The following is a 24,773-nucleotide window of genomic DNA, read 5'->3' as shown; positions in this document are numbered from 1 at the left end:
AGCGCCCTGACACCCTCCTGGGTACCCCACCTTGGGAGAGTGCCCCAGGCTGAATCCTGAGGCCTGACACACTGAAGGCCCCAAAAAACAAAGTGGCTCCTCCATCACCCATATAGACAGTAATCCTGGGAGGATCGCTATCACTCAGAGGAGGAGGAACAAATGTGCCTCGAGAGCGAAATGCGCTGTCCCTCGTCGGAGGTGCGCCACTGGCAACTCGCATTCGGACCACATTGAGGGTTCCGGGCGGCTCAAGACCACGATCTGGGGACACTCCGGCATGGAAATCGCCCAGCGTACAGCTACATGAGACAACATAGCTCTGAGTACCATCTAAACCCTTATTCCATTATGCCTGCGCTGTGATTCAGTGCCTGCCGGAGGACCAAAGTAGCCAATTTTTCAAAAGGCGCTTCAGCAGCTCAGACCGCGAGGAAGAGCGGCCCTGCCTCACTCTCCTGATTCAGCTTGCGACAATCAGCAGTACCCCATCCCCAATCACTACTGCTTCAAACTCAGCCGGCAACGGCACCATTCCCCACACAGATACCACATCTTACACCAGCGGACGGACCTTGTCCTCACCGTCACATCCATCCTTTTCCCAGCTGCCCCGCCTCGAAAGCCACGCTGAGCTGGCATCATTCCGCCCCATCCAAGCTACCTTGTCACCAACCGAGTGACCCCAAGCCTCCTCCCTTGCGCTGTCTCAGCAACACAATCGAGTTAAAGCGCAACCTACAGTCAGCAATTGACAATACAACCCTTACTACCAGCCCTACGCCTACGCCTTAAAGCACATCTCATCAAACCATCACTTCCATAAACTGGCCTCTAGTGGCACATCTCGTCATCGCTTATACCCCTGAAGCAAATAGAAGACACCAAACATGGGTAAAACAGACAAATCCCAGAGGAAGCAAGGCGGGGGCAGTAGCCAAAACCCCCAAACCCATGGATCGGCCAGAGTCCCCCTCCAGCGCAGCAGAGGAGGAGGAAGAGCCATTCCATAACACAGATATAAGAGATCCTGCTTGAACTGAAAGCAGGCATTAACAGCCTTGATAACAAATTGGATGCGCTGTCCTCCAAGGTCGACCAATTACAGCCCCGCTTAGATGAGCATGGAGACAGACTGAACACAGTGGAACGGCGTGTCTCAGACCTCGATGACAACTCAGCTGCACTTACGGCGAAAGTCACTGCACGGGAGGGACAGATGACGGCAGTCACCGCCAAAAACAAAGATCTTGAGGGGCGCTCTTGCCGAAACATCAGGCTGGTTGGGGTCAGGGAACAACAAAACCGGAAGAAGATGGAATATCTTGTAGAAAACATTTGCAAATAACTATTCGGAGCATCCACTCTATCACAGCTATATGTGGTTGAAAGGGCCCACAAGATGCCTACCACCCAGCCTGACCCGGGAGCCGCACCGAGACCGATCATCGCCAGGCTCCTTCATTACATAGACCGCAATACCATCCTACGTCTGGCCAGAGATAAAGGTGAGCTCCAAGACGACGGCGACAGCATCCAGCTTTACTCCGACTTTTTCCCGGCGGTGCAAGCCCAAAGAAGATCCTTTGCAGGAGTGAAACGAAGGTTGCAAGATAACTAACTGCTTTACTTCATGCTGTTCCCAGTTAAACTATGCATTCAGCATGACCGAAAGGCGCAATTCTTTAATACACCAGAGGAAGCAAACGCCTTTCTAGATAGGATCGGTTGCAGACCCGCAGACAACAACCAGCGACCACCCAGGAGAGACCGCGCGAGGAGGAACCCACCATGGTAGTACAGCATACCCAGACTCGCTTAGTTCTTCTGGATCTGACGTCACACACCGGAACCTAAAATCATGAGGTTGTTAAAAGGGAGCCTCGACGCTTGGGAAGATACTAGCGCCCCAAGCGCAGCAAAGTTAACGACACTGTTTCAAGGGAGGGATACACCTACGGGCGAGTTGGGGGTTGCCCGTGCAATTGGGGGGGGGGGATAAACGAGAGCAAGTTGGGGGTTGCCCAGGCTGATGAAGCACACAGTTTTGGGAATGCACCAGTCGCGGATCCACCAACCACCGTCCGACCCCGCCATCACCCAGTTATTCCAACCGACAGCAGCTTAACCATTCGTCACCAATCTGCAGATAACAAGATGACACCACAAATCAAACCCAACCACAGAGAACACTGGAAAAACTCAGACAGAGATAAGCACTGAACACGGCGTTCAATCTAGCAACGTGGAACATTAGTGGAGGCAATCAGCCGACTAAAAGCCCTAATTCAGGAGACACATCTTCTTCCCAGCTCCGAGAATGGCTGGGCCCGAGATTGGGGCGGCCATAGATATTTCTCTTCATACTCTTCTTTCGCCAGAGGGGTTGCCATCTTGATTGACAAAAGAGCAAAGATTAGGCGAATATCGACCAAAAAAGACTGAAGAGGCCAGAGCACTCCTGGTACGAGGGATCCTGAAAGGAAAATAAATCATCCTGGTGAACTCCTACGGCCCAAACACTGATGGCCCAAATAATTTCGACTGGGTGATGACACACCTGGAGGCCGCAGGATCAGCCACAATCATCTGGGGAGGAGACCTAAACAACGCTAGATCCCCAAAAGACAAATCTCAGTGCCCAACGCCCCGCGCCCCCCTCCAAAGCAAGTCTTCAGATTATTGAAATCTGTAATGCCTATAACCTCAGACATTTGGAGAGACAACCACTGGGAGACCCGCAAATACTCCTTTCACTCATGGGTCCACAACACAAGTTTGCGACTTGACTATCTGCTGGTGTCTTCACAAAGCCATTTCCACTGGGGGCATAGCCAAATCCTGCCTAGGACCCTTTCAGATCACTCTACAGTGACTCTCGAATGCGTTGCACTAGACAACAAGAAGGGCAGCCCGCACTGGAGATTTAAACCAGAAGCCCTACAAGACCAGGTCTTCGCAGACGAACTTCAAGCTGAGATAAAATCCTTTATTGAACTAAACCAAGGCTCTGTTTTGTCGTCCGGAATCCTTTGGGAAACGCTGAAATGCTACGTTAGGGGTGTGTGCTTGGCGAAAGAGAATGGAATATTGAAGCTGATCAGGAGAGAACTAAGTGAGTCCCAGCTAAAAGAGCTCGAGCACAATTGCATAATATCGAACGACTCTCAATCCCAGGCAGCCCTCAAGGTAGAGCTGGAGAATTTCAGGTCCGCAGGCGAAAGGGAAGTGAAATTTCTGACCAGAGGCCACACAATACGTCAATACGGCGAAGGCCAGAGACCTGACACAGCTAGTGGCAGCAGAAAGGAAACCAACCCTAGTGGAAAGGATCCGAGACCAACATGGCAATCTGGTGTACACCGAAGAAGAAATCGCTGAAGCCTTCCGCGCCTCCTACCAAAAGCTTTATAGCACCACTTACACCACCGACCAACTGACATGTCCGAATATCTCTAAAATATTGAACTGTACTGGGTGAGTGCCGAGTTAAGAGAACCGCTCAATAGCCCTATCACCCTAGAAGAAATTAAGCAATTAAAAAACTCCCCAACACCAAAGCCCCAGGCCCGACGGCTTGATAGGCGAATTCCATAAAACCTTCGCCCACCTACTGGCCCCGCTCCTGTTGCAGGTATACGAGGACACGATGGATACCGGAATATTGCCACCAACCCTTTGCAAGGCAAACATCATCCTTCTACATAAACCCGGTAAACCCAAAGGAGACTACCTCTTACAGACCAATTTCTTTAATAAACCTAGCTAACAAGATACTGGCAAAAATCCCCTAATGCCCTGCTGGTACTGGCTGACCAGGAGGGCTTCATACCTGGCCGTAACACAACATTTGACGTGCTCGGGTGCAAAGGATGATGTCTGTACTGGTGTTGTTCTGCTTAATGAGGGCCTGCTTGCGTCTTCCCTTCTGTCTTGCCTCAGGAGATGTTCGTCTGCAAGTTGAAACAAGATATTAGCCAACTGTGTGGAGCTGGTTTTGGTTTTCACCTCCTTCCGTGTTATCCTTCTCTTTCCCTGGCTCACCTTGTCTATTATATGGCTGAGCTCTCCGTCCTGCACACTCTCTGGCAGGGGCGCGGTTACTCTGTAGTTCCAGGATCGAGTTACTTCACTGATCCGATGGAGGTTGCTGAAGTGGATGGACTGGAGTAAGCAGGTAAGTCTCTATTCCAATAACTCCTTGAAATAGCTGCCTTAAGTCCTTGCATGCAAGATATCTAATGTTCGTTTTTTTGTCTTTCAGATGCGGCACAAAGCAGTGTTCGGATGATGGATGACTCTCCTGACAATGATGTGCAGGATTCTTGCTGGTAAGTAGAGCGCTGTGCGAGATGCGCTAATAGTTTATTTTAGCCTTCTTGTTGTGTGCGACTAACCTGCTTTGTCTTTTCTGCTCGGCAGGTGCAGCGCTTTTCCAGGAAGAAGATGGAAGGCCCGACTGACGTTGTCGAGATGCGGCGCGATGCAGAATGATGGAGAACTGCTCGCTGGAGTTCCTGGAGGAGGCCGAGTCAGGTGCGTCGCTACCCAAGAGGGTGCCTTCTGTTCTGATCTTCTACAGATGCGGCGGCCCTTGGATAAGCGTAAAGGCGGCTAGGTCCGGATGTTCTGCAGGTAAGGCCTTCAATGCGTGAATAACTCTTGTTCTTCTATTTTCACAGGTGCCGATGGATAGAAGACTCTGGATGGGCGTGGCATAAAGGAAGCGAGAACTGACACGGTGAGCGTTACGCTGCAGGAGTGCAGATTAACGCGAAGCATGTTAAGTTTGCAAGGTGCGGTTTAAATAGCCCTGCAAGTAGTTCCAGGTTAATAGACCCCTTCATCGTATCTTGACTCTCTGGTAAAGTAGTCCCAAGCCACACCCTGTACTGAATGGCTCAGCATCTGAGAGCCAAATAAATGGACCATGTATTTAACACTTGCCATGAGCCTGGCGCCAGCGGCACCAGGACTCAGCCCTGGTGAGCCTAGCTGGGGCCTGGGAAGCCCCAAAGGAAACCAGAATCTGGGCTGGGCTCGCGGGTTTCAGGGTTTTGGGGGCATGCACCATGACAGGATGTTCGGTGTCATGGAAGTACTCGACCCCGAATGCCAGGCGACGGCAGTCCTACTCGATGACGAAAAGGCCTTGACTCGGTCGAATGGCCCTTCCTCTTTGCCATCCTGAGGCGCACTGGCTTGGGTAATTACTTCCTTAAACTGATCGCCCTCCTGTACAAGCACCCAGCATCCAATATTATCTTGGGGAATACCAGGTCGTCTGACATAGACTTGCAAAGGGGGACAAGATAAGGATGCCCCCTGTCAGCCGTACTGTTCGCCCTGGTAATGGAGCCTCTGGCCTTCGATCTCGCCATCTAGACAAGGGCCTCTCTCTCGGACCCCACAAACTAATCATATCCCTATATGCGGACGACATGGCCCTTTTTATCCGTAACCCAGCAGAGAATCTGAACCCAATCATGCAAGAGGTGATCAAATTCAGCAATTTCTCAGGTTTGAAAATTAAACACTCAAAATCTGTCATATTTCCACTTACTGCAAGTACGAAAGAATTCACCGACGACTTTGGGTTCCACTGGCAACACTCGAAAGTTAGATACCTGGGTATTCTTCGGTCCAGATCCCACCAGGACATCATGCAAGACAACTACAAAAAAAACAGCAGAAACACTACAGAGCAAAGTAAACAGATGGAAATTCCTCCCGCTCACACTGTGGTGGCGAGTCTCCCTAGTCAAAATGGTAATTCTACCAAAATTTCTTTACCTATTTGCAAACATCCCTCTGCTATTAACACAACAATTCTTCCATCGTATCCGGAGTCTGATACTCGATCTACTGTGGGCAGGCAAGGTGGCAAGAGTGGCTTACACAATGCTCATTCAACCTATGGCAAAAGGTGGCCTTGCACTCCCGGACCTGGAACGCTATTACTGGGCCGCGCAAGCCCAATTCCTTGGCCATTGGTATGCTACGCACTTCATCAGGCCTCATGTCCAGGTCGAGAGGGCCCTGGCAACCCCATATCTCCTTAGAGCAATCATCTTCGGTCAGCTACAAGTACCTCACACTACATTAAATATAGTTTTTACCACCTAAGCCATCTGGAAGAAAATCACGCAAAAAGGTGACATTCAGACCAGGTTCTCCCCTCTCATCCCAGCAAGGTTCATACCTGGAATGCCCCTAACCACCGAGAAGATATATCTACAGTGGACAGACAAAATACAAATTAAATCACTAAGCAACCTTTTCATTGAGGGCACATTTCTAACCACACAACAAGCCCGAGACAAAGGAAGCAGAAACGCCCTGGACATGTTTATCCATTTCCGGCTGTGCCATGCTCTGCAGACCAAGCTAGCCACCTTCCCGAGACAACCACCCACATGGCAACTTCTACACAGGGTCATACAATCACAAGGCAAAGGCAGACTAGTCTCCGAGATATAGAAGACGCTCCTGGCGGACATGACTCCCCCACTTACAAATCCTAAAAAGAGATGGGAGAAAGCCATGAAGGCCACAATCGCAGACGAAGACTGCACCTATATCTTGCGACAGACCCAGAAGGTATCACTCAACAAGAGCTATAAACAAATACATTTCAATTACCTGCATCAGGTGTACCATACACCAGCAAGACTTCACTCACAACGTCCAACAATCTCGGCAGCATGCGAACGCTGCGGGGCCCCAGATGCAGACTTCATGCACCTAGCCTGGTCATGCCCACGCATCTTTCAGTTCTGGAGCCTAGTACTTGAAAAAACGCCAGCAATCATCGGAGTACAATTAGACCCTGACCCTACTCTGACTCTGTTTGGCTTAACCAGGCATCTGCCGTCCCGGGGATGCAGACTAGCAGGCCTACTATTGGTCCTGGCAAGAAGAAGCATTGCAATCACCTGGGGGCGTGGACCCCCACCATATCTGCACAGGTGGCTAAACGATGTGACCTACTGTCAAGACGTGGAAACAAGCTTTATAAAGACTCTGTCTCTTCACGCTCGACCCCCAGACATCTGGGGCACATACGTTTCAAATCTGATCTCCGCTGTGGACACAACCTCTTCGCAGGCTTCGTCCCCAAACACGGACCCTCTGTGTCACCCGAACTAAGTAAACGCCATCTGAAATACATACACTGTTGGAACATCTTACGATTTAGTATCTGTTGAATCTGGGGGGGATGGGAAAGGGTGGTAGGGTGGCAGGGATGCTCAATACGGCCGATGCATGGGTTGATTGTTACCTTGTTTTAAAGGCCAAAAATAAAGTTTTAAAAAAAAGAAATATCAACGCATGGCCATCTCCACTCAGTTCTCTTTTCTGAACTCATTCATGATCTAGCGATTGGCTTCAATATAATATGAAAGAGTAGAACATTAGCAGCAGGGGGAATTGGAGAAGTGTTCGAGAGTAGGAGATAGCATAGGACAGAGGTCCAAAGCAAATAACATCTGGTAAGTCAAGAGATCCAAAGGCTAAAGGGGTGCTTCTGAGAGGCAGAAGGCTGAACCTGTGAGGTCCGAACTGGGGTGCAGCTGAGGGAAAAGTGCCTGAGATGGGAGAGCCATGTTGATCTTGGTCCAGGGATTGTAAAAATAAAGAGACAGCAAGAAGAAGAGGAAGAGAGAGAGAAAGAGGGGGACAAAGAAAAAGAGGGGGACAGAGAGAGAGGGGGACAGAGAGAGAGAGGGGGACAGAGAGAGAGAGGGGGACAGAGAGAGAGAGGGGGACAGAGAGAAAAAGGGGGGCAGAGAGAAAGAGGGGGGCAGAGAGAAAGAGGGGGACAGAGAGAGGGGAAGAGAGGGGGGAGAGGAGGGGAGAGAGAGAGACAGAGCGAGAGAGAGAGAGAGAGAGAGAGAGAGAGAGAGAGAGGGAAGAGAGAGGGGGGAAGAGAGAGAGGAGAAGAGAGAGAGAGCACAAGAGAGAGGAAGAGACGAGAGAAAATAAGCTACAGGATAGCAGGAAGCCATAGTCCGGACTCTGTGGTGGGACTGGCAGGCCCAAACATGGAAACTAAATAACACTTGCCCACAAATAATCTGGGCCAGGAGGGCTCACTGAGAATCTGAGTCAAGAGGGTTCAAAGGGAAGCATGACCCTGTGGTGGGTTAGTGAAAAACCAAAGCCAATGGTTAACTCAGAACTCTAAAATGGCGACAGCTAAAATTCAACCTGGGACTGACTGGGAGGAAATCAACAGTCAGCTAGAAGCCAACATTTAGCAGTGCTCATCAACCACAGCCAAGGAGAGTCGACATTCATCAGGGTAAAGTGACCCCACCTCAAGACAGCCAACATTCAGAAGCAATGTACCCCTGATGGTCTCAGGAACCCAGAAAATTGTGAGTGAACTTTTGGAAACTACTCCGTCATAGTGGTTAACATTTGTGAAAAACACCCAAACTGTAACATAAACAATGTGGGTGAATCATTCAGGGCTACACCACTCTATGAACTATTTTCAATAAGGAGATTCGGGCCCATGACTTCAGTCCTTCTTCGACTCAAATGTGTATTGTCCCCTCACTCTCTTATTGCCCCAAGGCCTCGGAACTCATATGTTGTTAGGTTGCTCTGTTTTGTGAGACCATGTTTTCCTTAGCCCAACCTATGCGTTATAAAACAATACATGATAGTTTGCATGCAACCCGTTGACCTTGGGTATTTTGTTGTTCCCTCAATCTGTGATACACCACAGAGATAGAGGGAAATCAGCACCACTAACGCGAGATTCATCTGCATAATCCTTAGACAACAAAGGCGCATCAAGAAGATACAAATCCAATGATCGAGGAAGGAATTAAATAGAAGGCTTTATAACACTCTCCATGTTACTCGAGTTGAATTCCTGGACATCCTACAGAAGGCAAAAAAAAAAAATCAAGAGGTCTTAAAACCATCTCAATTGAATCTAAATGGGCCATGCTTAAAATGAGTCACATGAAGAATGGTTTTATGAAGTAAGTGACTGGAGATCCATGAAGTATCGCCCACACCAAGTCAGTGATACAACAAACATTGGGTCTATTGGAAAGGGCCAGCCACTACAAAGGTCCCAAGACTGAGCTCCAGCTCCCGTTCTTGTGAGCCCTCCATCCAAGTGACTCCTCATCCACCGCCAGTGGAGCTCTTAAACCCAGCATTCTCCCCCACCCCCCTATTATAAAAGCACTATTCCTCATGGAAATGAAACTGAAAGAGGCGGAGTTAGAATGTAAAGGTATCAGAGATTACAACCTTTGTCTGCACATCAAGATGTCTCCTGCATCTCCAACAGGTAAGGCATCAAGCTTGCCAACATAACTTGAAGTCGGGCATTACTTGAATTCGGTAACAATCACTACCTGTGAAAGCCCAGGAAACTGCACCTTGAAGCCAGTGGATAGGCATTCCAGAGCCATAGATGCAGAAAGCAACGAGCCCAGTGAAAGGATATGCACAGAAAAACCTGCATGTGAAGCGGCAACATGTCCTATCTTGTTCAGCACAGAGGCAAGGAGACTGGACCACAGTATGATTGCTGGAAATGGTCTGTTTGGAAGATGGGACCTAGCCACGGATAAAAATGTGTGTGCACCAATATTTTAGTGTAAATAAGTTTATATAGTGCACATATGCAATCGGATTTATGGACTTGTCGGTACTGCCCTTCCCCGGAGCCTAGAAGAAGTGCATCTAGATAACAGAGTAACAGAAAATGGGGCTAAGCATATTTCTACTCTCACCCCATCTGGCCAGTGCAAGGTTTTAAGTGATGGGACAAGAGGTTGGATTGTAACTGAAGGAAAGCTGTAAAATCACACCCACCATTTATAACATTTTATAAGACATGGTTTAAACTTTTTATCCCAAAAAAATGATTCACTTTTCTTCTCAAGTTAGGAAATAAATAAGAAATTAAATATCGTACCAAACTCTTGCATGATCATCGTGTGAGCCATTCTGCACTCTTGTATCTGCAAGCCAAGACCACCACCACCACAAGAATCCATGATCTGCCAGATTCATTCACAAAGGTGTTCATTCACAAGCTGCTGAAAAGCATAAATCAGAAAGAGCCATCACTTGCATACGGTACTACAGTAGAATACACAGCAAACATGTAACCAATAACAATGGGAACATGGTAGCAACTTCACTACATGATGTGCATCATCGGCATACAGGTACAAGCATCACATCAAAACAATTTGAAATGATGAAAAAGCAATGATAAATCTGTAATGGCTCTGGTTTTCCTAACACTGTAAGACCTTTTTCTTTCTTTCTCCTCTTCGGAACATCTAATCACTTTAGATGTTTTGGAAAAGTTGACAGCATATTCAAATTGAAACTAAAACATCTTCACCTTAAGCAACTTCATGTGCATCTCAATCTGGTCCACATTTTGGCAAGCCATCTGTAAATAGAGTGATTGATGGCTGCCGCTAAGAAGAAAGGAATCAACATTTGAAAAAACTGAAATACATGTGTCACAGGTTCCTTCCTGGGGCCAAGAAAGTTGCCAGGACTGTCAGTCCACTACACTTGTTAGCGTTTATGTTAGAAAACCTGGGAAACTCCAATAAAAAGGGCATCTTCCTAAATAGACTAAAGGTCAGGATGGTTCTCTGTAAACTGGATCAGGTCCCGTTCCTTCCAGAAATTCTCACATGGTCCAATGTCTGTTCTTACAAGATGCACTAGGCCTTCATGCCTCTGAAGCAATGTCCCAGTTCACGCAATTCAAAAAGGGGTTGCCTCACTCCTTCCTGGTGTTGCATGTTTTATGGTGAACCTGACCCTTCTTGGTTTGAACTAGATGCAGTCTTTCCAGGGGCCTGTAGTCCCACAACCTATTCTGATGTAAAGTGTTGTATGTAAAAAGGTCAGTGGATTTTGTTGGCACTCCGAGCAAGAGAGGGTTACCTGGCGTCTCTGGTTCGGAGTTTCCTTCCGGTTTCTCTGGTCCCACCTCTCTGATGTCATAATGACCGACCCCCTCTCGTTCCTCCCTAGGGCTAACCTGGCCCACCACACCATGGCTGTATTTGCTGCCTATGTGCTGGCTCTCTTTCATCCCCTCAGTACCTCCATCACCACTTCATGTTCTTGCCTTGGCTTCTCCTCTAGGTATGTTACCCCCCTTGACTGATCTGGTCTCTCTGCCAGCTGTTAAACTTTCGATCTTTCTTCCACCTCCTCCACATCACTCTCTCTCCCCGATTATAACTCTTCTCTGTCACTTTCCACCTTTGATGTTAACAACTCCTCTGTCCCTTCTGAGTTTATTACCTTTTCCGGCACCCTGATTTCGACCACCTCCTCTTGACTGCCATTACTGGGTCTCACGTTATCATCTCTTGCTGTAACCATCTTCCACATGATGTTACAACCTCCTGTGTACCTCCCTTAATTCTCACCACGTCCGCTCTTCTATTTTTCTCAGTTGGCACGAACTGCTCCTTCACCTTCTTAGCCCCCACCACCTTTTCTTCAGTCTCGGATGTCACCACCACCTTCTCTTTACTCATCTTGATGTAGCCTTATCTTCCATGACCCTCAGCTCTTATCAACTCGTCCTGCTCTCCACTGATACCATCACTCATCTCCCTTCCATCTCTCCAACTTCTGCTTCTTCCACTGCCCTCTTATCCCCAGTCTTCTCCAAAAACAATCCTCCTGTTTGAGAATGGCATGCAATTGCAATTGGCATGCAATTGGTTCAGAGCTGGGTCTTGGCACGGTCCTTGCATGGCTCTGAGGATGTCTTGGGATCAAGTGGCTGGCCTAAATTTGTAATTACCCTGTCTCATCTTTGATGCAAGTTTCTCTCTCCGACTTTCCCTGGTGATGGTTGTGCTGTGCCGAGGTCTTCTGTGATAAATGCGTATAACTTAGAAGTTGGAAACTCACTAGCTAAACTTTTGGGACACCTTGTTTCTATGTTTGAATTGGGGAGCAAGGGGAACTAGCAACATTGTACCCCAGCATGAAAACCTCTAGCCGGTGAACAATGCTTCTGAAAATTGTACTTCTGTGTTGAACTTTGAGCATCCAGGAAGTTGTGGACTGGAAACATACCATCTACTGAATTTGTTATGGGATGCAGGAATGCTGGGAAATTATTCTTTTGATGCATCACACGAGGTGGCAACTATATCAATATACTTGCAACCATCGCCAAGTGAAAAGGAAATATTTCTCTTAAAGGCGAAGGTGTCTTGCTTCCCATTAAAACTTAGGATCGGCTTAGAGCGAGCTTCAAACTCTCAATTGGGGACAGGGTGTACCCAAGATTGCCCCACACACCCTTGCAGATGTTTTGGGCACCATTAGAGCTTTTAGGGCTGGTCTGCCATAGTGGACTGCTGTGGTGGGTCACTGTGATTGTCCCCAGTCATCCCTCCAACAGGCCAAACATCCACTGGCTCAGGATGTCACCCAGCCTTAGTCACCACTTTGGCAGTCCCAGAACCTGGCAGGGGATTTCACCAGACACATTCCAGAATAAAAGTATTGGATGTAGTACGTCTTTTGTATTTCTAAAGAGAGGAACCCCTCAATAAATACTAAGTGGTAAATAGTGATCAGGAACACCTTAAACAACACCTTAACAAAAGGGGATCGTTTGGGTCCCATGCTTAGTCTCTAGCTGGTGACTGAGGAGCCTGTTCAATTTTGATTGCCCGATCCTTATATTTCACCCGGAAGCAATCATGCAAACCAATTCTTACATGGTTAGGAAGGTGTGTTTTAGGAAGAACAAACTGCTCACAGTGGTGGGGGAAAAATACAAAAATAAATTCTACTTAGTGTCCATTTTTCTGCAAAAAAAGTCCTGGAATTTCAAAGTATGTTGTGCTCCTAAAATCTTCACCAATGGTTCCTACCTTTTCTTTTACTGTCAATGCTGAATGGAAATCACACTAACAGCATGAAAGCTTTATCTGACAAGACCAAAAGGTAATACATACAGAATGAAGGCCAACTTCCACCATCAGTTACTTGCATGACTGACAATCTGCAAGTCTGTTGACTTACAGCATATGTAGCGTCCCAGTAATTTATAGCAAGGATAATGGAGAGCAGTACTAAAATCAATGGGAGTAAAACATACTGTCCCAGTGGGTTCTCCGTGCAAAAGGAATGTTTGTATTTGTTTATGCATCATAGCTCTTATATTGTGCACTACAATCAGAATTGTTGCTATGTACTCTAGTAATCAAGAAAGAAGGGTGAGCAGGAAAGCAGAATAATAGCAAGTATGAATTTCTGAGTTGATTAGGAGATTGCGGATAGGGAGCAGGACAAAGTTGTAGAGGATTAACATGTTGGGAAGAGCCGGTTATGAGTAGGTTTGGTGTCCAGTCATTTGGTCGACTGAAAACTGGTCGAATGACATTTGGTCGACGCAATTTGGTCGAAAACCAAATGGTCGAATTTTTTTTTATTTATATATTTATTTTTTGGGTTTTCGTTTTGTAAAAAAAGGGGTTTTTAGAGAAAAAAAGGGGTTGGGGGGGACCCCCCCAAAAAAATAAAAAAAAGGGTTAAAATAAAAAAATAAAAAATTCAACCATTTGGTTTTCGACCAAATTGGTTCGACCATTTGTCTGGTCGACCAATTTTTTTCGACCAAATGTCTGGTAACCGTAGCTTTCTGTAATAAAGGATAGTTAGCCTGGTTTATCAGTAGAGGACGTCTGCTCTAAAGGGTGAGGACATCAACCCCAACTCTTCTGTGCCTTATACTTGAAAGCTTTGATATGGAAACTTTCAAGAAGGTATCATCTGAGGAACATAGGTCTTTCTGAAGAATGATAGGAACTTGTCTTGGAGATATGCCAGAGCAGAGTGAAGATGTGTAGGTTATATAGAGAATCTTGATGGAAAAGTATTTTTTATCCAGGACCTAGAGGTACTCCCTTAGAAAGGGGGATAATGGCGGATGTCTTTAAATACCTGGTATAAACCCAACAGCTGCATTTTGAACAGATTTAAGTCTATTGATCTGATTATGAGGGAGTTTGACATTTAGAACGTTAGCATAGTCGAGCAAGGAGTTGATGGGGTATCCAACCACTAAGGCGTCGTGACCTTGAAGAATGAAGGACTGGATTTTCTTGAGAAATGTGCTGGTAGAAACAAGATTGAAGCACTTGCCCAATTTGAGAGTTCATACTGATGTCAGCGTCCCAATTATGTTTTTAGGATTTGTACCGCGCATCGCTGCCATGTGCATGTTTTCTGGTCCTCTGGCAGTATCTGGAAGAGAGTGGGTGGGTTTAGATAGTTGGGAGCAGAGAGAAATGCTAGATTGTAGTGATTTTGTGTTGAGGTTGTAGATATTCCGTTCCTTGAGCTCTTTGTGCTTGGCAAGCTTTCTAGGTGTGAAATGTAGAAGGCATTGAAGGCTTTGAGTCCAGGGTGGCGACCCCGTGCCTGTACTGCAGTTGTGTGGTGGTCAGGGGCTCAGTATGTCAGTTGTAATTGGAGGTGCAAGTTTGTTATGTTTGACATATGGAGAAGAGGGTCTTTTCAGAAAGCCCTGTGCAATTTCCATTTTTTTCCAAATTCTATTTTCTTGTTTGTTTCAATAGTTTAGAGGCTGAAATAAGTCCTTTATCAATCATATACTTGTATTTTTCTTTTACACCATTAAGCGATACCATGATTTTATTTTTGTTAGTAATCTCCTTAACCACTTCTGCGCTAGTGACACCGGGTTTTAGCATAGAATATGTTTTGTCAGGGTACATAAAGATAGCCAGTGCTGCCCTTTGTGCAGGAAAAGTGGACCGATCAAAGCACAGAGGAAGTACGAGAGGAATCCTTGCAGGTGGGATTAAAATGCATTATCTGTACTTTTATAGCCATGGATTTAGATTGCTTGTAGGTTGTCCTTCGTTAACTGCCCATAGAAGCCATTGACAGAGTGTTTAACCCATTCCATCTAATGCTGTTATCCTCACTTGTCCCCTGGCTCCCCAAGCCACACAACACAACGATTGGGAGTATGATTTAAGTTTAAATGTGCCACAAGAGGGCACACACACATTGATATATTGTTGGTAGTTTTAACAAGTAGGATGCGAGACATGTAAACTACTTTACTGTAACTGTATATTGCTTGGCTGGCCATTTTTGAATGCTCATATATTATCCCTACAAGAAAATAAAATTACACAAATGCTGTGTGGTTCTATTTATGCATATAAATGGCACTATATATTGCAAGTGGAAATACTTTTTGGTTTAGTGATAACACTGTGTAGGGAAGATATTGAGTGTTTATCATACACAGAAGAGTAATGAGCATTGGTTCCTAGATACTCTAGAAGTACACACGCTGCGATATTGCTGCCCAACAGAACGGCAGTCAGGTGCTCAGAGGTAGTAGTTTCTTTTGCAGCAAGTGCAGAGATCCAACTCTCTCCAGAGCCTTGCTTCTGGTACACCATTCTCTGCTGCAAAAACTGCTACTGGGCATTTAGACCACCTATGGGTTGGAGTTTAGGCTTTGGCATGCAGAGTATGATGAAAATTATGATAACACTTGCTTGGTATGCTCATCTTTTCTCTCAAGAGTTGTTGGGAACCTAGGTTTTGTTTTCAACAATACAATCAACGGTCAATTTGCCAGATTCAATTTATGAAACCTCTTCTTCAGAGGGTATGGGCTGCCTGGTTGTTGATCCACGTAGTTAAATAGTCTTACACTTGATCACTTTGTGATTCACAACCTCTCCTTCCGAGGTATTGGAAATGTGGACTGCAATTCCTACAATTCCATACTCTTCACTGGTCTTAATTTAGGATTCATAACTCTCCTTTACAGATATTGGGAATGTAAAATTCCAAGCCACAATGTAACTGTCTTTCAATTTCCTCACATCAAGATTCACAACGTCCCCTTCATATGTAGTGTGAAGGTGGACTTCACTACCCAAAAAGCGGCAGCTGTTCACGGTCTCAGTTGAGCCTTCCGATCTCTCATAGATCAGATTCTTCCCATTTGTTTTCTCCACAGTGTAAGGAACTCATGTTGGCAACAGTAAAGACAGACAAGTGATCACAGTTCAAGGGTGTAACTGAATATGCAGGTTGGAAAAACACCTAATCTAAACCTAGATCTAAGCTGGGAGCAAGCTTCGACAATCAAATGAAAAAGAAGGCAGTCCTATTGGCGTCTTGTCAAATAAAAGGGCCTGTACTAAGAAACACAAATTGCCAAGCCTTACAACTAAATACCAAAAGAGTGTGGGATAATGTTCACAAGAAAGAAAGAAGTGTTCACAAATGACAAGTTAGGATGTGTAGCCGGGGGTCTCCCTTCCTCACGTTTTGAGCACGGGACAACCTGGGACTCCTGCGCACAACACACTTTCGCGCTTTCCCAGCACAAGACAACAGTTCTGTTCTCAGTTATCAGGACTATCGATGGTCAAGTCTCATTTCTCCTAAAAGTCTCTTGCCTTTGCGGACCTGATGCCAACAAATAAACAAAAAGTTCCTTTACGGATGGACGATGGGTGATTACTTTTCACCCCTAGATCCCCCCTTTCCGGTCTCAAATCCTAAACAAGTTCTTAGCTAGATCAGGACCTTCGGTAGTTAAATCTCCTACTTCCGATGACCAGATATGTTCAGCAGAACAGAATTAAAGGTTCCTTCCTTATGACACTTAGGATGAGGGTTCTTCACCCCTGGATCCCCCTCTTCTGGGCACAGACCCCTCTCAAATCTCAGCCTTCCTCTGTCTGGTTCACTGTGGCTTATTCACACACCTTTAGGGTGATAGTTCTTCACCCCAAACCCCCCCCCCCCAGGCTCCATCTGCCGGGTGCAGGCCCTTCTCGAATCTCAGCCTCCCTCTGTCGGGTTCACTATAGATTTTCATAGAACACTCATTTGTTGCATTCACAAGCCTTAAAGTCCTTTTAACTAGTTTACTGTGAACTTGCCTCTGCCGGGTTCACACATGTAAACACAATGTTCATCGGGACTTTAGAGTTTGCCCCTTGCTATCAGCACCCCTACGTCGGGTTCACTCTTGCCAATTACATCCAATTTCTTCTTCTTTCTTGCGATGCAGTATTCACTTCCCTTAGCTTTACCCTCTTCTGCCAGTCAAAGACTTTCGATTGTACAGAGGATTTTTGCTAGAACCCTGTATGACCACTTTGACCCCTTTCCCGCCCCGTTCCCAAGGCCTTCTGGTAACGGTAGTTTCAACAATAGGGTAATCGCCCAGAGTTCCTCAAGTGAGCACCCACGTGGTGCCGGACAGCTCCACAGCTGGTTTTCCCCTCTTGTAGTAACAGTTCTTTGTACTTTTCTTCAATTAGCCGTTTGCTACTTTTGTTCAACACAGTTCGGTTTCTTATCAGCTCTCCCTTCAACTCACAGGCTGTGATGAACCGCTTGGATTTTCTTGTCTCTAGAGTCAAGGCCGGTACCACGGTGGTACAGCTTATGTTGTTTATGAAGACATCTTTGATGCCAAAAACCGTTGTGATCACCTCTCTTGATTTAATGTGTGCAACAGGTATCTTGTTGTGCTATACTACAATGTTCATATCGATGTCTCTCCCTGGCTTGGTTATCAGCAGAGGAGGGAACCAATGTACTGTTGACATCTGCTGCAACACACGCTGGCTATTGTTTGCCTTCTTATGATTCCTTCCACGGAGGCTTTGCGGGTTTCGGTCAGAAATGGCAAGGTCACTTCTCTCTTGTCACCTTTCGGTTCTCGCCACCTTTCTCCACCTCTTGAGCTGCCGTACTTGGATAGCTGAGTCGTCGTGCGGTCTGCCTTGCTTGTATTGTGCTCTTGTGCTCCACCTTTTATCCCTGTGGGGAAAGGAAAGGGCTGTCAGGGGTGTGTGATTCTGGTCAATTGCCTGCCACGTGGGTTCGGACATGTCAGGTAACAGTTTTCGTATTAGTCCATTGTTTTTCATTGAAGGTGAAAGTGTGCGTGTCAGAAAGACGGTGGTAGAGTTTCCAAGTATCTTACAGGGTCGGAAGGGGAAATAGTGCTATATGGGATTCTAACCTTCGTTCTAGGAGGTTTGATAAACTCAGAATGGTGAGATTGATAGGGTTTGTGACGGGAATGACCGGGATTATTATTGTGAAAGGAACAGGGGGGATTGTGGGAACAATAGTGTTTGGTCAAGGTTTACTGGGTGTTCGAAAAAACAATATTCAAAGTGACATGGAGATGAATGATTGGGAGCATTTGGGTCGAAAACAGGAATTCTGGGAATTGTGGTCTTTTAATGTAACAGGGTTTGGATTCCTAGGGGATTAGCCATATATAGAGGGGTCGGATTTGGATAAGGAAGATTCTTAGCTCGTCTTCCTCATCCCTTTCTCTCGCATAATATTGCGCCTCACCTGGGGCATTCCCACAAGTAAAACCCCAGGCTCCCCTAACCTGGTGATCTTGCCTCGCTCGTCCACCCCCAGGGTGGGGATCTGAAAGTGTCAGCCGGTCCCTGGCTACCTGAATAAGGGATTCTCGAGGTTTATCTGGAAGAATATCCTCAGGTTTCTCACAACAGCCATGCACCTCTCTTTGGCTTTGACTCACCACTTCTCTTTCGTGGGTGTCTCATCTCACCTTTGACCTTAGATCAGAGTTTGGGAACCTCTTGTGGAGTCTGGCTCTCACCCCTGCTGCTTTCCTTCCCTCAGCAGTCTGGTGTTTGGGTTTCTTTCTCTGCCTCCTCATACTGCGGACTGCTTCAGAAATGCTTAATTCAGCTTTGAAAACTCAGCTCTTCAGCATTAGCCTACTCTGCATACAGGTTAAGAGCATTTGACGTCTTTCAGGATACAACCCTTCCTTTTTACCAGCACCTTCCTTCGGTCATCCCCCTTCATCCTCATGTAGTGTCATGGATCTTTTCAAATGAGCATAAAGATGATAACAATCGCAATGTCTCAGTGTTCCTCATTGGGCTCACGGGACACTTCTTTACAGAATGTTTGAAGTAAAGGCCAGGCAAAGGGAGCAGGTGGTGATAATTCAAAAAACCTAGAGAAATGAGGACTTCTGTTCAGGGGGCCCATCCATAAACAATTCAACTAGACTGATCAAATTTAGTGGACAGGTGAAGGAGACGAAAACTTCATATTACCACGTCATGGGGCATCAGGAGTTCCGCTATGCAAGTTAAAGAGAATTTGGTGCACTTTAGGGGTCTCCACACAGGCTGTAGGTGATAGAGATTATTTGGCTTACTGAAGTTTGTGCATGACCCATTTCATTCATTCCCTCCTTCTCATCTATCCTTTTTATCGCTCCTTCTCCTTACTCTGCTTCTTGCTATTTACTGCCTCTTCTACATTTCTCGCCTACACTCCACTCTTTCCTTTCCATTCTACCTTCCATTCGCTTCTGTCATCTTCGCTACTCACTTTTCTTCCCCCACACCCCTCCATTACTTCAGCCTACATACAATTTTCTTTTCACTCCAACTCAATCCTCCTCATACTCTTTCCTTCTTTTTTCTCGCAGCTTTTGCTCTTTTCCCTCTTCTTTATTTCCTATCCTATTTTCACCACCCAGACAGCCACACAGCTTAGAATGTGGGGACAGTCTCTTTAACACATGAGGTCACTATTCACTCTTGTTCCCACCACTTTGGGGCCAGATTTGGGGTTTATGCCCTATTTGACTTTCCTTGCGAACCTTTTGAGACCGTGCTGTGGTGATTTGGGAGTGCTAAATCCTTATTTTTACTTTCACTTCTGTGAGAAACCTGAGGGCGTTCTCAGTTGTAGACCCCGGGGATTCTTTGTTCAGTTGGCCAGGGCATGGCCATCGCCCTTGGAACCAGACCGTGGGGGTGAACCAGTGTGGGAGGATCACCTGGGCAGGGAGTCCTTGGGGACTGCTGAAGGAAGGCCCTCAGGAGAGAAGCTGCATCGTCCCCTTTTCGACACACCCCTACCCAACACTTCCTCCACCTTGATAGGTTGTTGTAAGTCCTGTCCACGTTACCCCTGCTCTCCAATTCCAACTTGTACCAAGATAAGAGGGAGGTATACGAGAACAAGGAAAAGGGAATTCCACATACTACCCCATAATTTACAAGGTGATTGTCCCCCTTTTTCTGACAGCAAGTTACCAATTATTTCTGCCATCCTTAGAAAAGACTATACTCTCATAATTCCTCCCCAGTGCATTTTCCAGAAACTAATGGAACGGGGAAGAAGAGAACAAGAGCAATGAAGATTACCCATAGGAACCGATGTACCAGGGATTCCTATGGGCAGTCGCCATTTTGTCCCGTTAACAAGGCCAGGAGCGGTCAGGCCTCCCTTTTCAATCATTCCTGCCTGAAACCTGTTGAGCCTCCCGGAGAGTTAACAGACAGAGCACATAGGCACACTCTGAGCAAGCTGGGGATGCTGGATGGAGCACAGGCCAGGAGGAAAATTTGAGCTGGAGAGACCCTGGAAGGCCTGGAGAACCAAAGTCTGCCTAATTGCTAGGCCTGGGAGTACAAGGGAGACTGCAGTATGGCAAGGGATTGCCAACTCCAGGGAGCCAAAACCAGGGGCAGCTGCGAGTTTCCTGACAGTGATCATACTAGAGCTCTACCCTGGCCAAAATAGGGAAGTCTAGGTCTCTGAGGGGCAGATGGTAGGACCCGGACCTCAACATCCCCCCCTTGTGCTCTTGTTGCTCCTAAAACATGAGAAAGCCATTTTGGCACAGAGCTGATGAGTTGGCAAACGAACGTGACACAAAAGACTGGTGTGTGCTAAAGAAAGATTGAAGTGGCAAGATAATATCGCACAGTTCAAGGCTGCACGTGTGTGGATGAGACGCGAAGAAAGGCAGACCTCTGAATGAACCTTGAAGTAACAATAGCTGTAGTCAGCGATACTGAGTAACCGAGTGGTCCTGCGAAAGGAAGTAGCCCACTCAAAAGTCTATGTGAAAGGTGAAACGTTTGTAGCGATAAAGTGAATGAACTGTAAAAACCGAGGTCATTGAAATTTACCCCGAGAATAAGGGAGAGTAAAAAGGTGAACATTGAACTTTGGTGCATAATACAATGAACTACCCCGCCCAGGAAACACTGGGGCAAATAACATAAGAGTGCGAGTTGAAAGCTGGAAAGTCGAAGTGGTCCTGCAGAGATCTGTAGAAAAAAAACATTCCGAGCCAGACTGGAGAGACCGAAGTTAGGGGAAGGGAACCCCTAAGGCAGGTGAATTAAGCTTGGGGAAGGGAAACCTGCAAGTGTTTTGTTTTGCTTTGCTTTGAAAGGTCTGAGCCTGACTGAGTGGGATCGACATGAACTTTTTGGTGAACTGTGTTTTGGAAATTGGAAAGTTAACACTTTGACCTGGCAGGCCATGTGGGCCTTGAGTCACGTCTTGAACCTCCTTTGTGTTAAGAGCCTGAGCCAGAGTGTGCCATTTTCCCTACAGGGACCGCCTTACCCCATGCTGTCCAACATGGGGAGGAGTGCCGACTCAGCCATCTTGATCCTTTATGTTAGAACACTGTTATTCCTTTACGTACACCTTTTTCCATGCACCCATTTATTGTAATAGTAGAAGGGCAGGCAATAGGTTTATTTAATATAGGCCATTTTGTTTTCGAATGACATAACTAGGACTTTTTTATTTATTATTAGATGGTAGAGCGTTCTCCCATCATTAGGAGGGCCAGACAGGAGTTTATGCAACCATTTTGCTCAATAAACACCCCTGAACAATTTATCTCTTGTGCCTGTCTTCACGCGATACCATACCTCCCTTACACTTCCCTTCCAAATCCATACCAGGGTTTTGGCAGCCAGTATGTTGCTTTAATGAAATGTCTATGCTTCCCGGAATGCCTGGCCCACTGCTTCAGATCTACCTTTGCAGGGTTGGGTGGAGAATAAGCAGTACCTGTGGCTGCCAGGTGCTAGAAAGCAGCACACCTGAGGTGTGTTCTTGTTAGCCAGCTTTAAAAGTCTCTGTTTGCTTCAGTCCAATGCTAGTTATTGTTGCAGGGTTCTGGTTTGTGACTAGTCCCTTGTCCTTTGCCTAGTGTCTAGATCCTAGTTTCGTATTTATTTACTAGCTGATATACCCGGCGTTGCCTGGGCTCTCATTCCCTCATGGGTCCAGGTAACTGTGCACATTTTGGTGCAGATTGGTGAAATGGTGTGGAATTGTATAGTGAACATACGCAAACTCACAAACCCACAAATAAACTCATTTTCACATTATTATTTTTGTCATTTTTTTTTGGTTCAAAAAATAAACCTTTACAAATATTATTTACTTCAAAATAGAGGAATAAGAATAGGACTTAAAACAATTATATCTATATTTTCCTGCAGAATAACCGGTCCCAAACCACATATTTGTGTCACAAATCTTACAATGGCTATTTTTAAAGATATTGCTTTTCCATGGAGCATTTTCATATATATATATATATATATATGTTGTGGGGAACATTGACCAGCTCAGCAGAACTTCCCTACCTCACCAAACTACATCTCAGCAGTCACTGCTATGCTGCCAGCTAAAATCTTTTTCATTGAGAATGAAAATATTCTGCCTTTTAAAATGACTGCGCCCTCATCTTTACAATCTATAAAACATAAAAACCAAGACGTATATTGCAGATGGATAACGCAAATTCAATCACTTATAAAAAGTAATGTTGTGATTAGTAAAGCAAAATGCAAAAAATCAACAGTTATTAAAAAAGACAAGGACAAAAAGAAACACATTTCTGCATCTAGCCAAAAATAAAATGTATTCAGGTTTCACAAGTCACCACTTGATTTGGTTGTGGTTGGGGTGCATTGAGACTGTGGCCCTGATTCATGGAATTATTTGCGTGTAAAACAGGGATTTGCGTGCTATTCTGCCCGCAAATCCTCATTCGTCAAAAAGAGTGAAGCGGGCAGAATGGCACACAAATCCCTGTTTTACACGCAAATAATTCCATGAATCAGGGCCTGTGTGTCTATATCTCTTTCAGCTTCAGTTCGTGAAGCAACCCAATGGCACTGATTCTTATATGAATAAGGAAACCAGAGTGAATCATCTTCCGTAAGAGCTCTGTAGAAACCTCCCGAAATTCTTCTGGTGCCTTTTTAAAGTATTTAGTTGGTTGGTCTAGCAACCCAGCCCGCTCTACTAGTAAGTGTCTCAATGTCTCTTTCTGATCTAGTGGATTACAGAACCGAGAGTAATTCTCAGATTGCTTAATAATTGTACGTCGAGCTAAAATATCTTTGGTGGGCCAAAGATTAAAACTCAATCGCATGAAAATCACTTCTATGCGACTGAGATGGAGATTTCGATCTATATTGCTCGAGATTACTATACTTTTTGACTAAAAATGGATTCCCATTAAAATCCTGATATGATTGGAATTTGTCTCCAATGCAAATCCAATCGCAAACAGTTTCGTTTTTACTGTCATTGAGTTTTGTAAGAGAACCAACAGTGATGCATCTGCAAGTGCCAAAGCATGAATTACCAAATTGCGCCATTTGCAAATTAATTTGTCCTTGGAGGAAAAAACATAATTAGACAAAACTCCTAGCACCGTGGATTGCTGCAATGCCAAAATGCACTTCCTAAATAGAGCCACCAACTGCCACAAATAACGAGCATACAATGAAATCAAGCCAAGCTCGTTTAATATCCAGACTACTGGGGTACATGTGGGTAGTTGTAAAATATTGCACCGATATTTACCCTCGAGTTTGGCCCATACCTTCTTTGACAGTATGGGTTTGGTTTCTGAAGCATACAGGAGAATAGGTGTGACCTTCTGAGAATAGCATGTAATGGCTGGAGCAATAGTAAATTTGCCATATTTGGGTTGTATGATCCTGGCTTGATAGATGGAGGTTGTTATTTTTGCCTTTAGTGTTCGTTTAGATTTCTGCCTCTTCCTGGCTTGCGATGATTGTGCCTAGGTAAGTGTAATGTTGCACATATTCCAATTGGGAGCCCTTAAGAGACCAGGTTTGATTTTTCCCCATTATGTTTTCTTGGTACTATATATTTCATTCAGCCTGTGGCAACTATGGTGAGTTTCCTAAGTTCCTATATAGTTTAGTAAATGTTTTTTTTGCTGCACCTGGAGCTTGAAACACTGCGACTGACCAGTGTCAAAAATTGAAACTAAATAATAACCGCAAGGACTCCTTTTGGCGCGCTCCAAAATTGAGTTTATCTCAACTTAGTTCATGCAATTAGTCATCATTAACATGTATTCAATTCATACATTAAATTAAAGCACATTTCATCATGTCATGACTTTGCATTCCCTCTACACGCATTTCCCCATCCTTTCAGGTAGTTCCTCAGGAGGGATTCCTTATTTTCCTTTCTGTAGTTGTCTAAAGTTATAGTATTTGGGCGTACTTTCAATTTGAGATGGTCTATCTCATAGCTGTGGGAACAAGAATTTGCTGGTCATTGACTATTGCTATGGAGGGTCCGTGTTTAAATACATACTGCATAACATTTGAATGTAATACATAATATATACTTACTTTAGCTGGTTAATCAATATCTTTGTTTATTTTCCTTCCATAGTATAACCTGTTAGGTTCCACTGGTTTACTTCAGATAATGTCATTTCTTTTCCAATTGCTTTCGGTAGATCTATAATTTCACCATGCGGTTTTGCTCAATTTATTCCATTAGTAATTTTTCTGGTATCTGTTCCAAAAAGAAATGGTATATAGCGTCCCTTTCTT

At 45.4% G+C, this 24,773-nt stretch overlaps 1 protein-coding gene across 3 annotated transcripts in view; it reads right to left on the bottom strand.

Annotated features, from left to right (window-relative positions):
- ZNF711 (zinc finger protein 711) overlaps positions 1-24,773 on the bottom strand; it is a 1,172,956-nt gene that overhangs the window by 902,815 nt on the left and 245,368 nt on the right. For 2 of the 3 annotated variants that reach the window (XM_069612930.1, XM_069612929.1), the window contains exon 4: positions 9,950-10,073. In XM_069612930.1, the coding sequence (XP_069469031.1) occupies positions 9,950-10,031 (82 nt within the window). In that variant the 5' untranslated portion in view covers positions 10,032-10,073. The remainder of the gene's footprint in view (positions 1-9,949; positions 10,074-24,773) is intronic. The other variant, XM_069612928.1, reaches the window with a different exon arrangement.

The sequence above is a fragment of the Ambystoma mexicanum genome, chromosome 5p (genome assembly GCF_040938575.1).
Source record: "Ambystoma mexicanum isolate Mex_15411 chromosome 5p, UKY_AmexF1_1, whole genome shotgun sequence".
Classification (NCBI taxonomy): Eukaryota; Metazoa; Chordata; class Amphibia; order Caudata; family Ambystomatidae; genus Ambystoma; species Ambystoma mexicanum.
The sequence above is the reverse complement of the archived record's forward strand: the minus strand, read 5'-3'. Positions and strand labels throughout refer to the sequence as shown.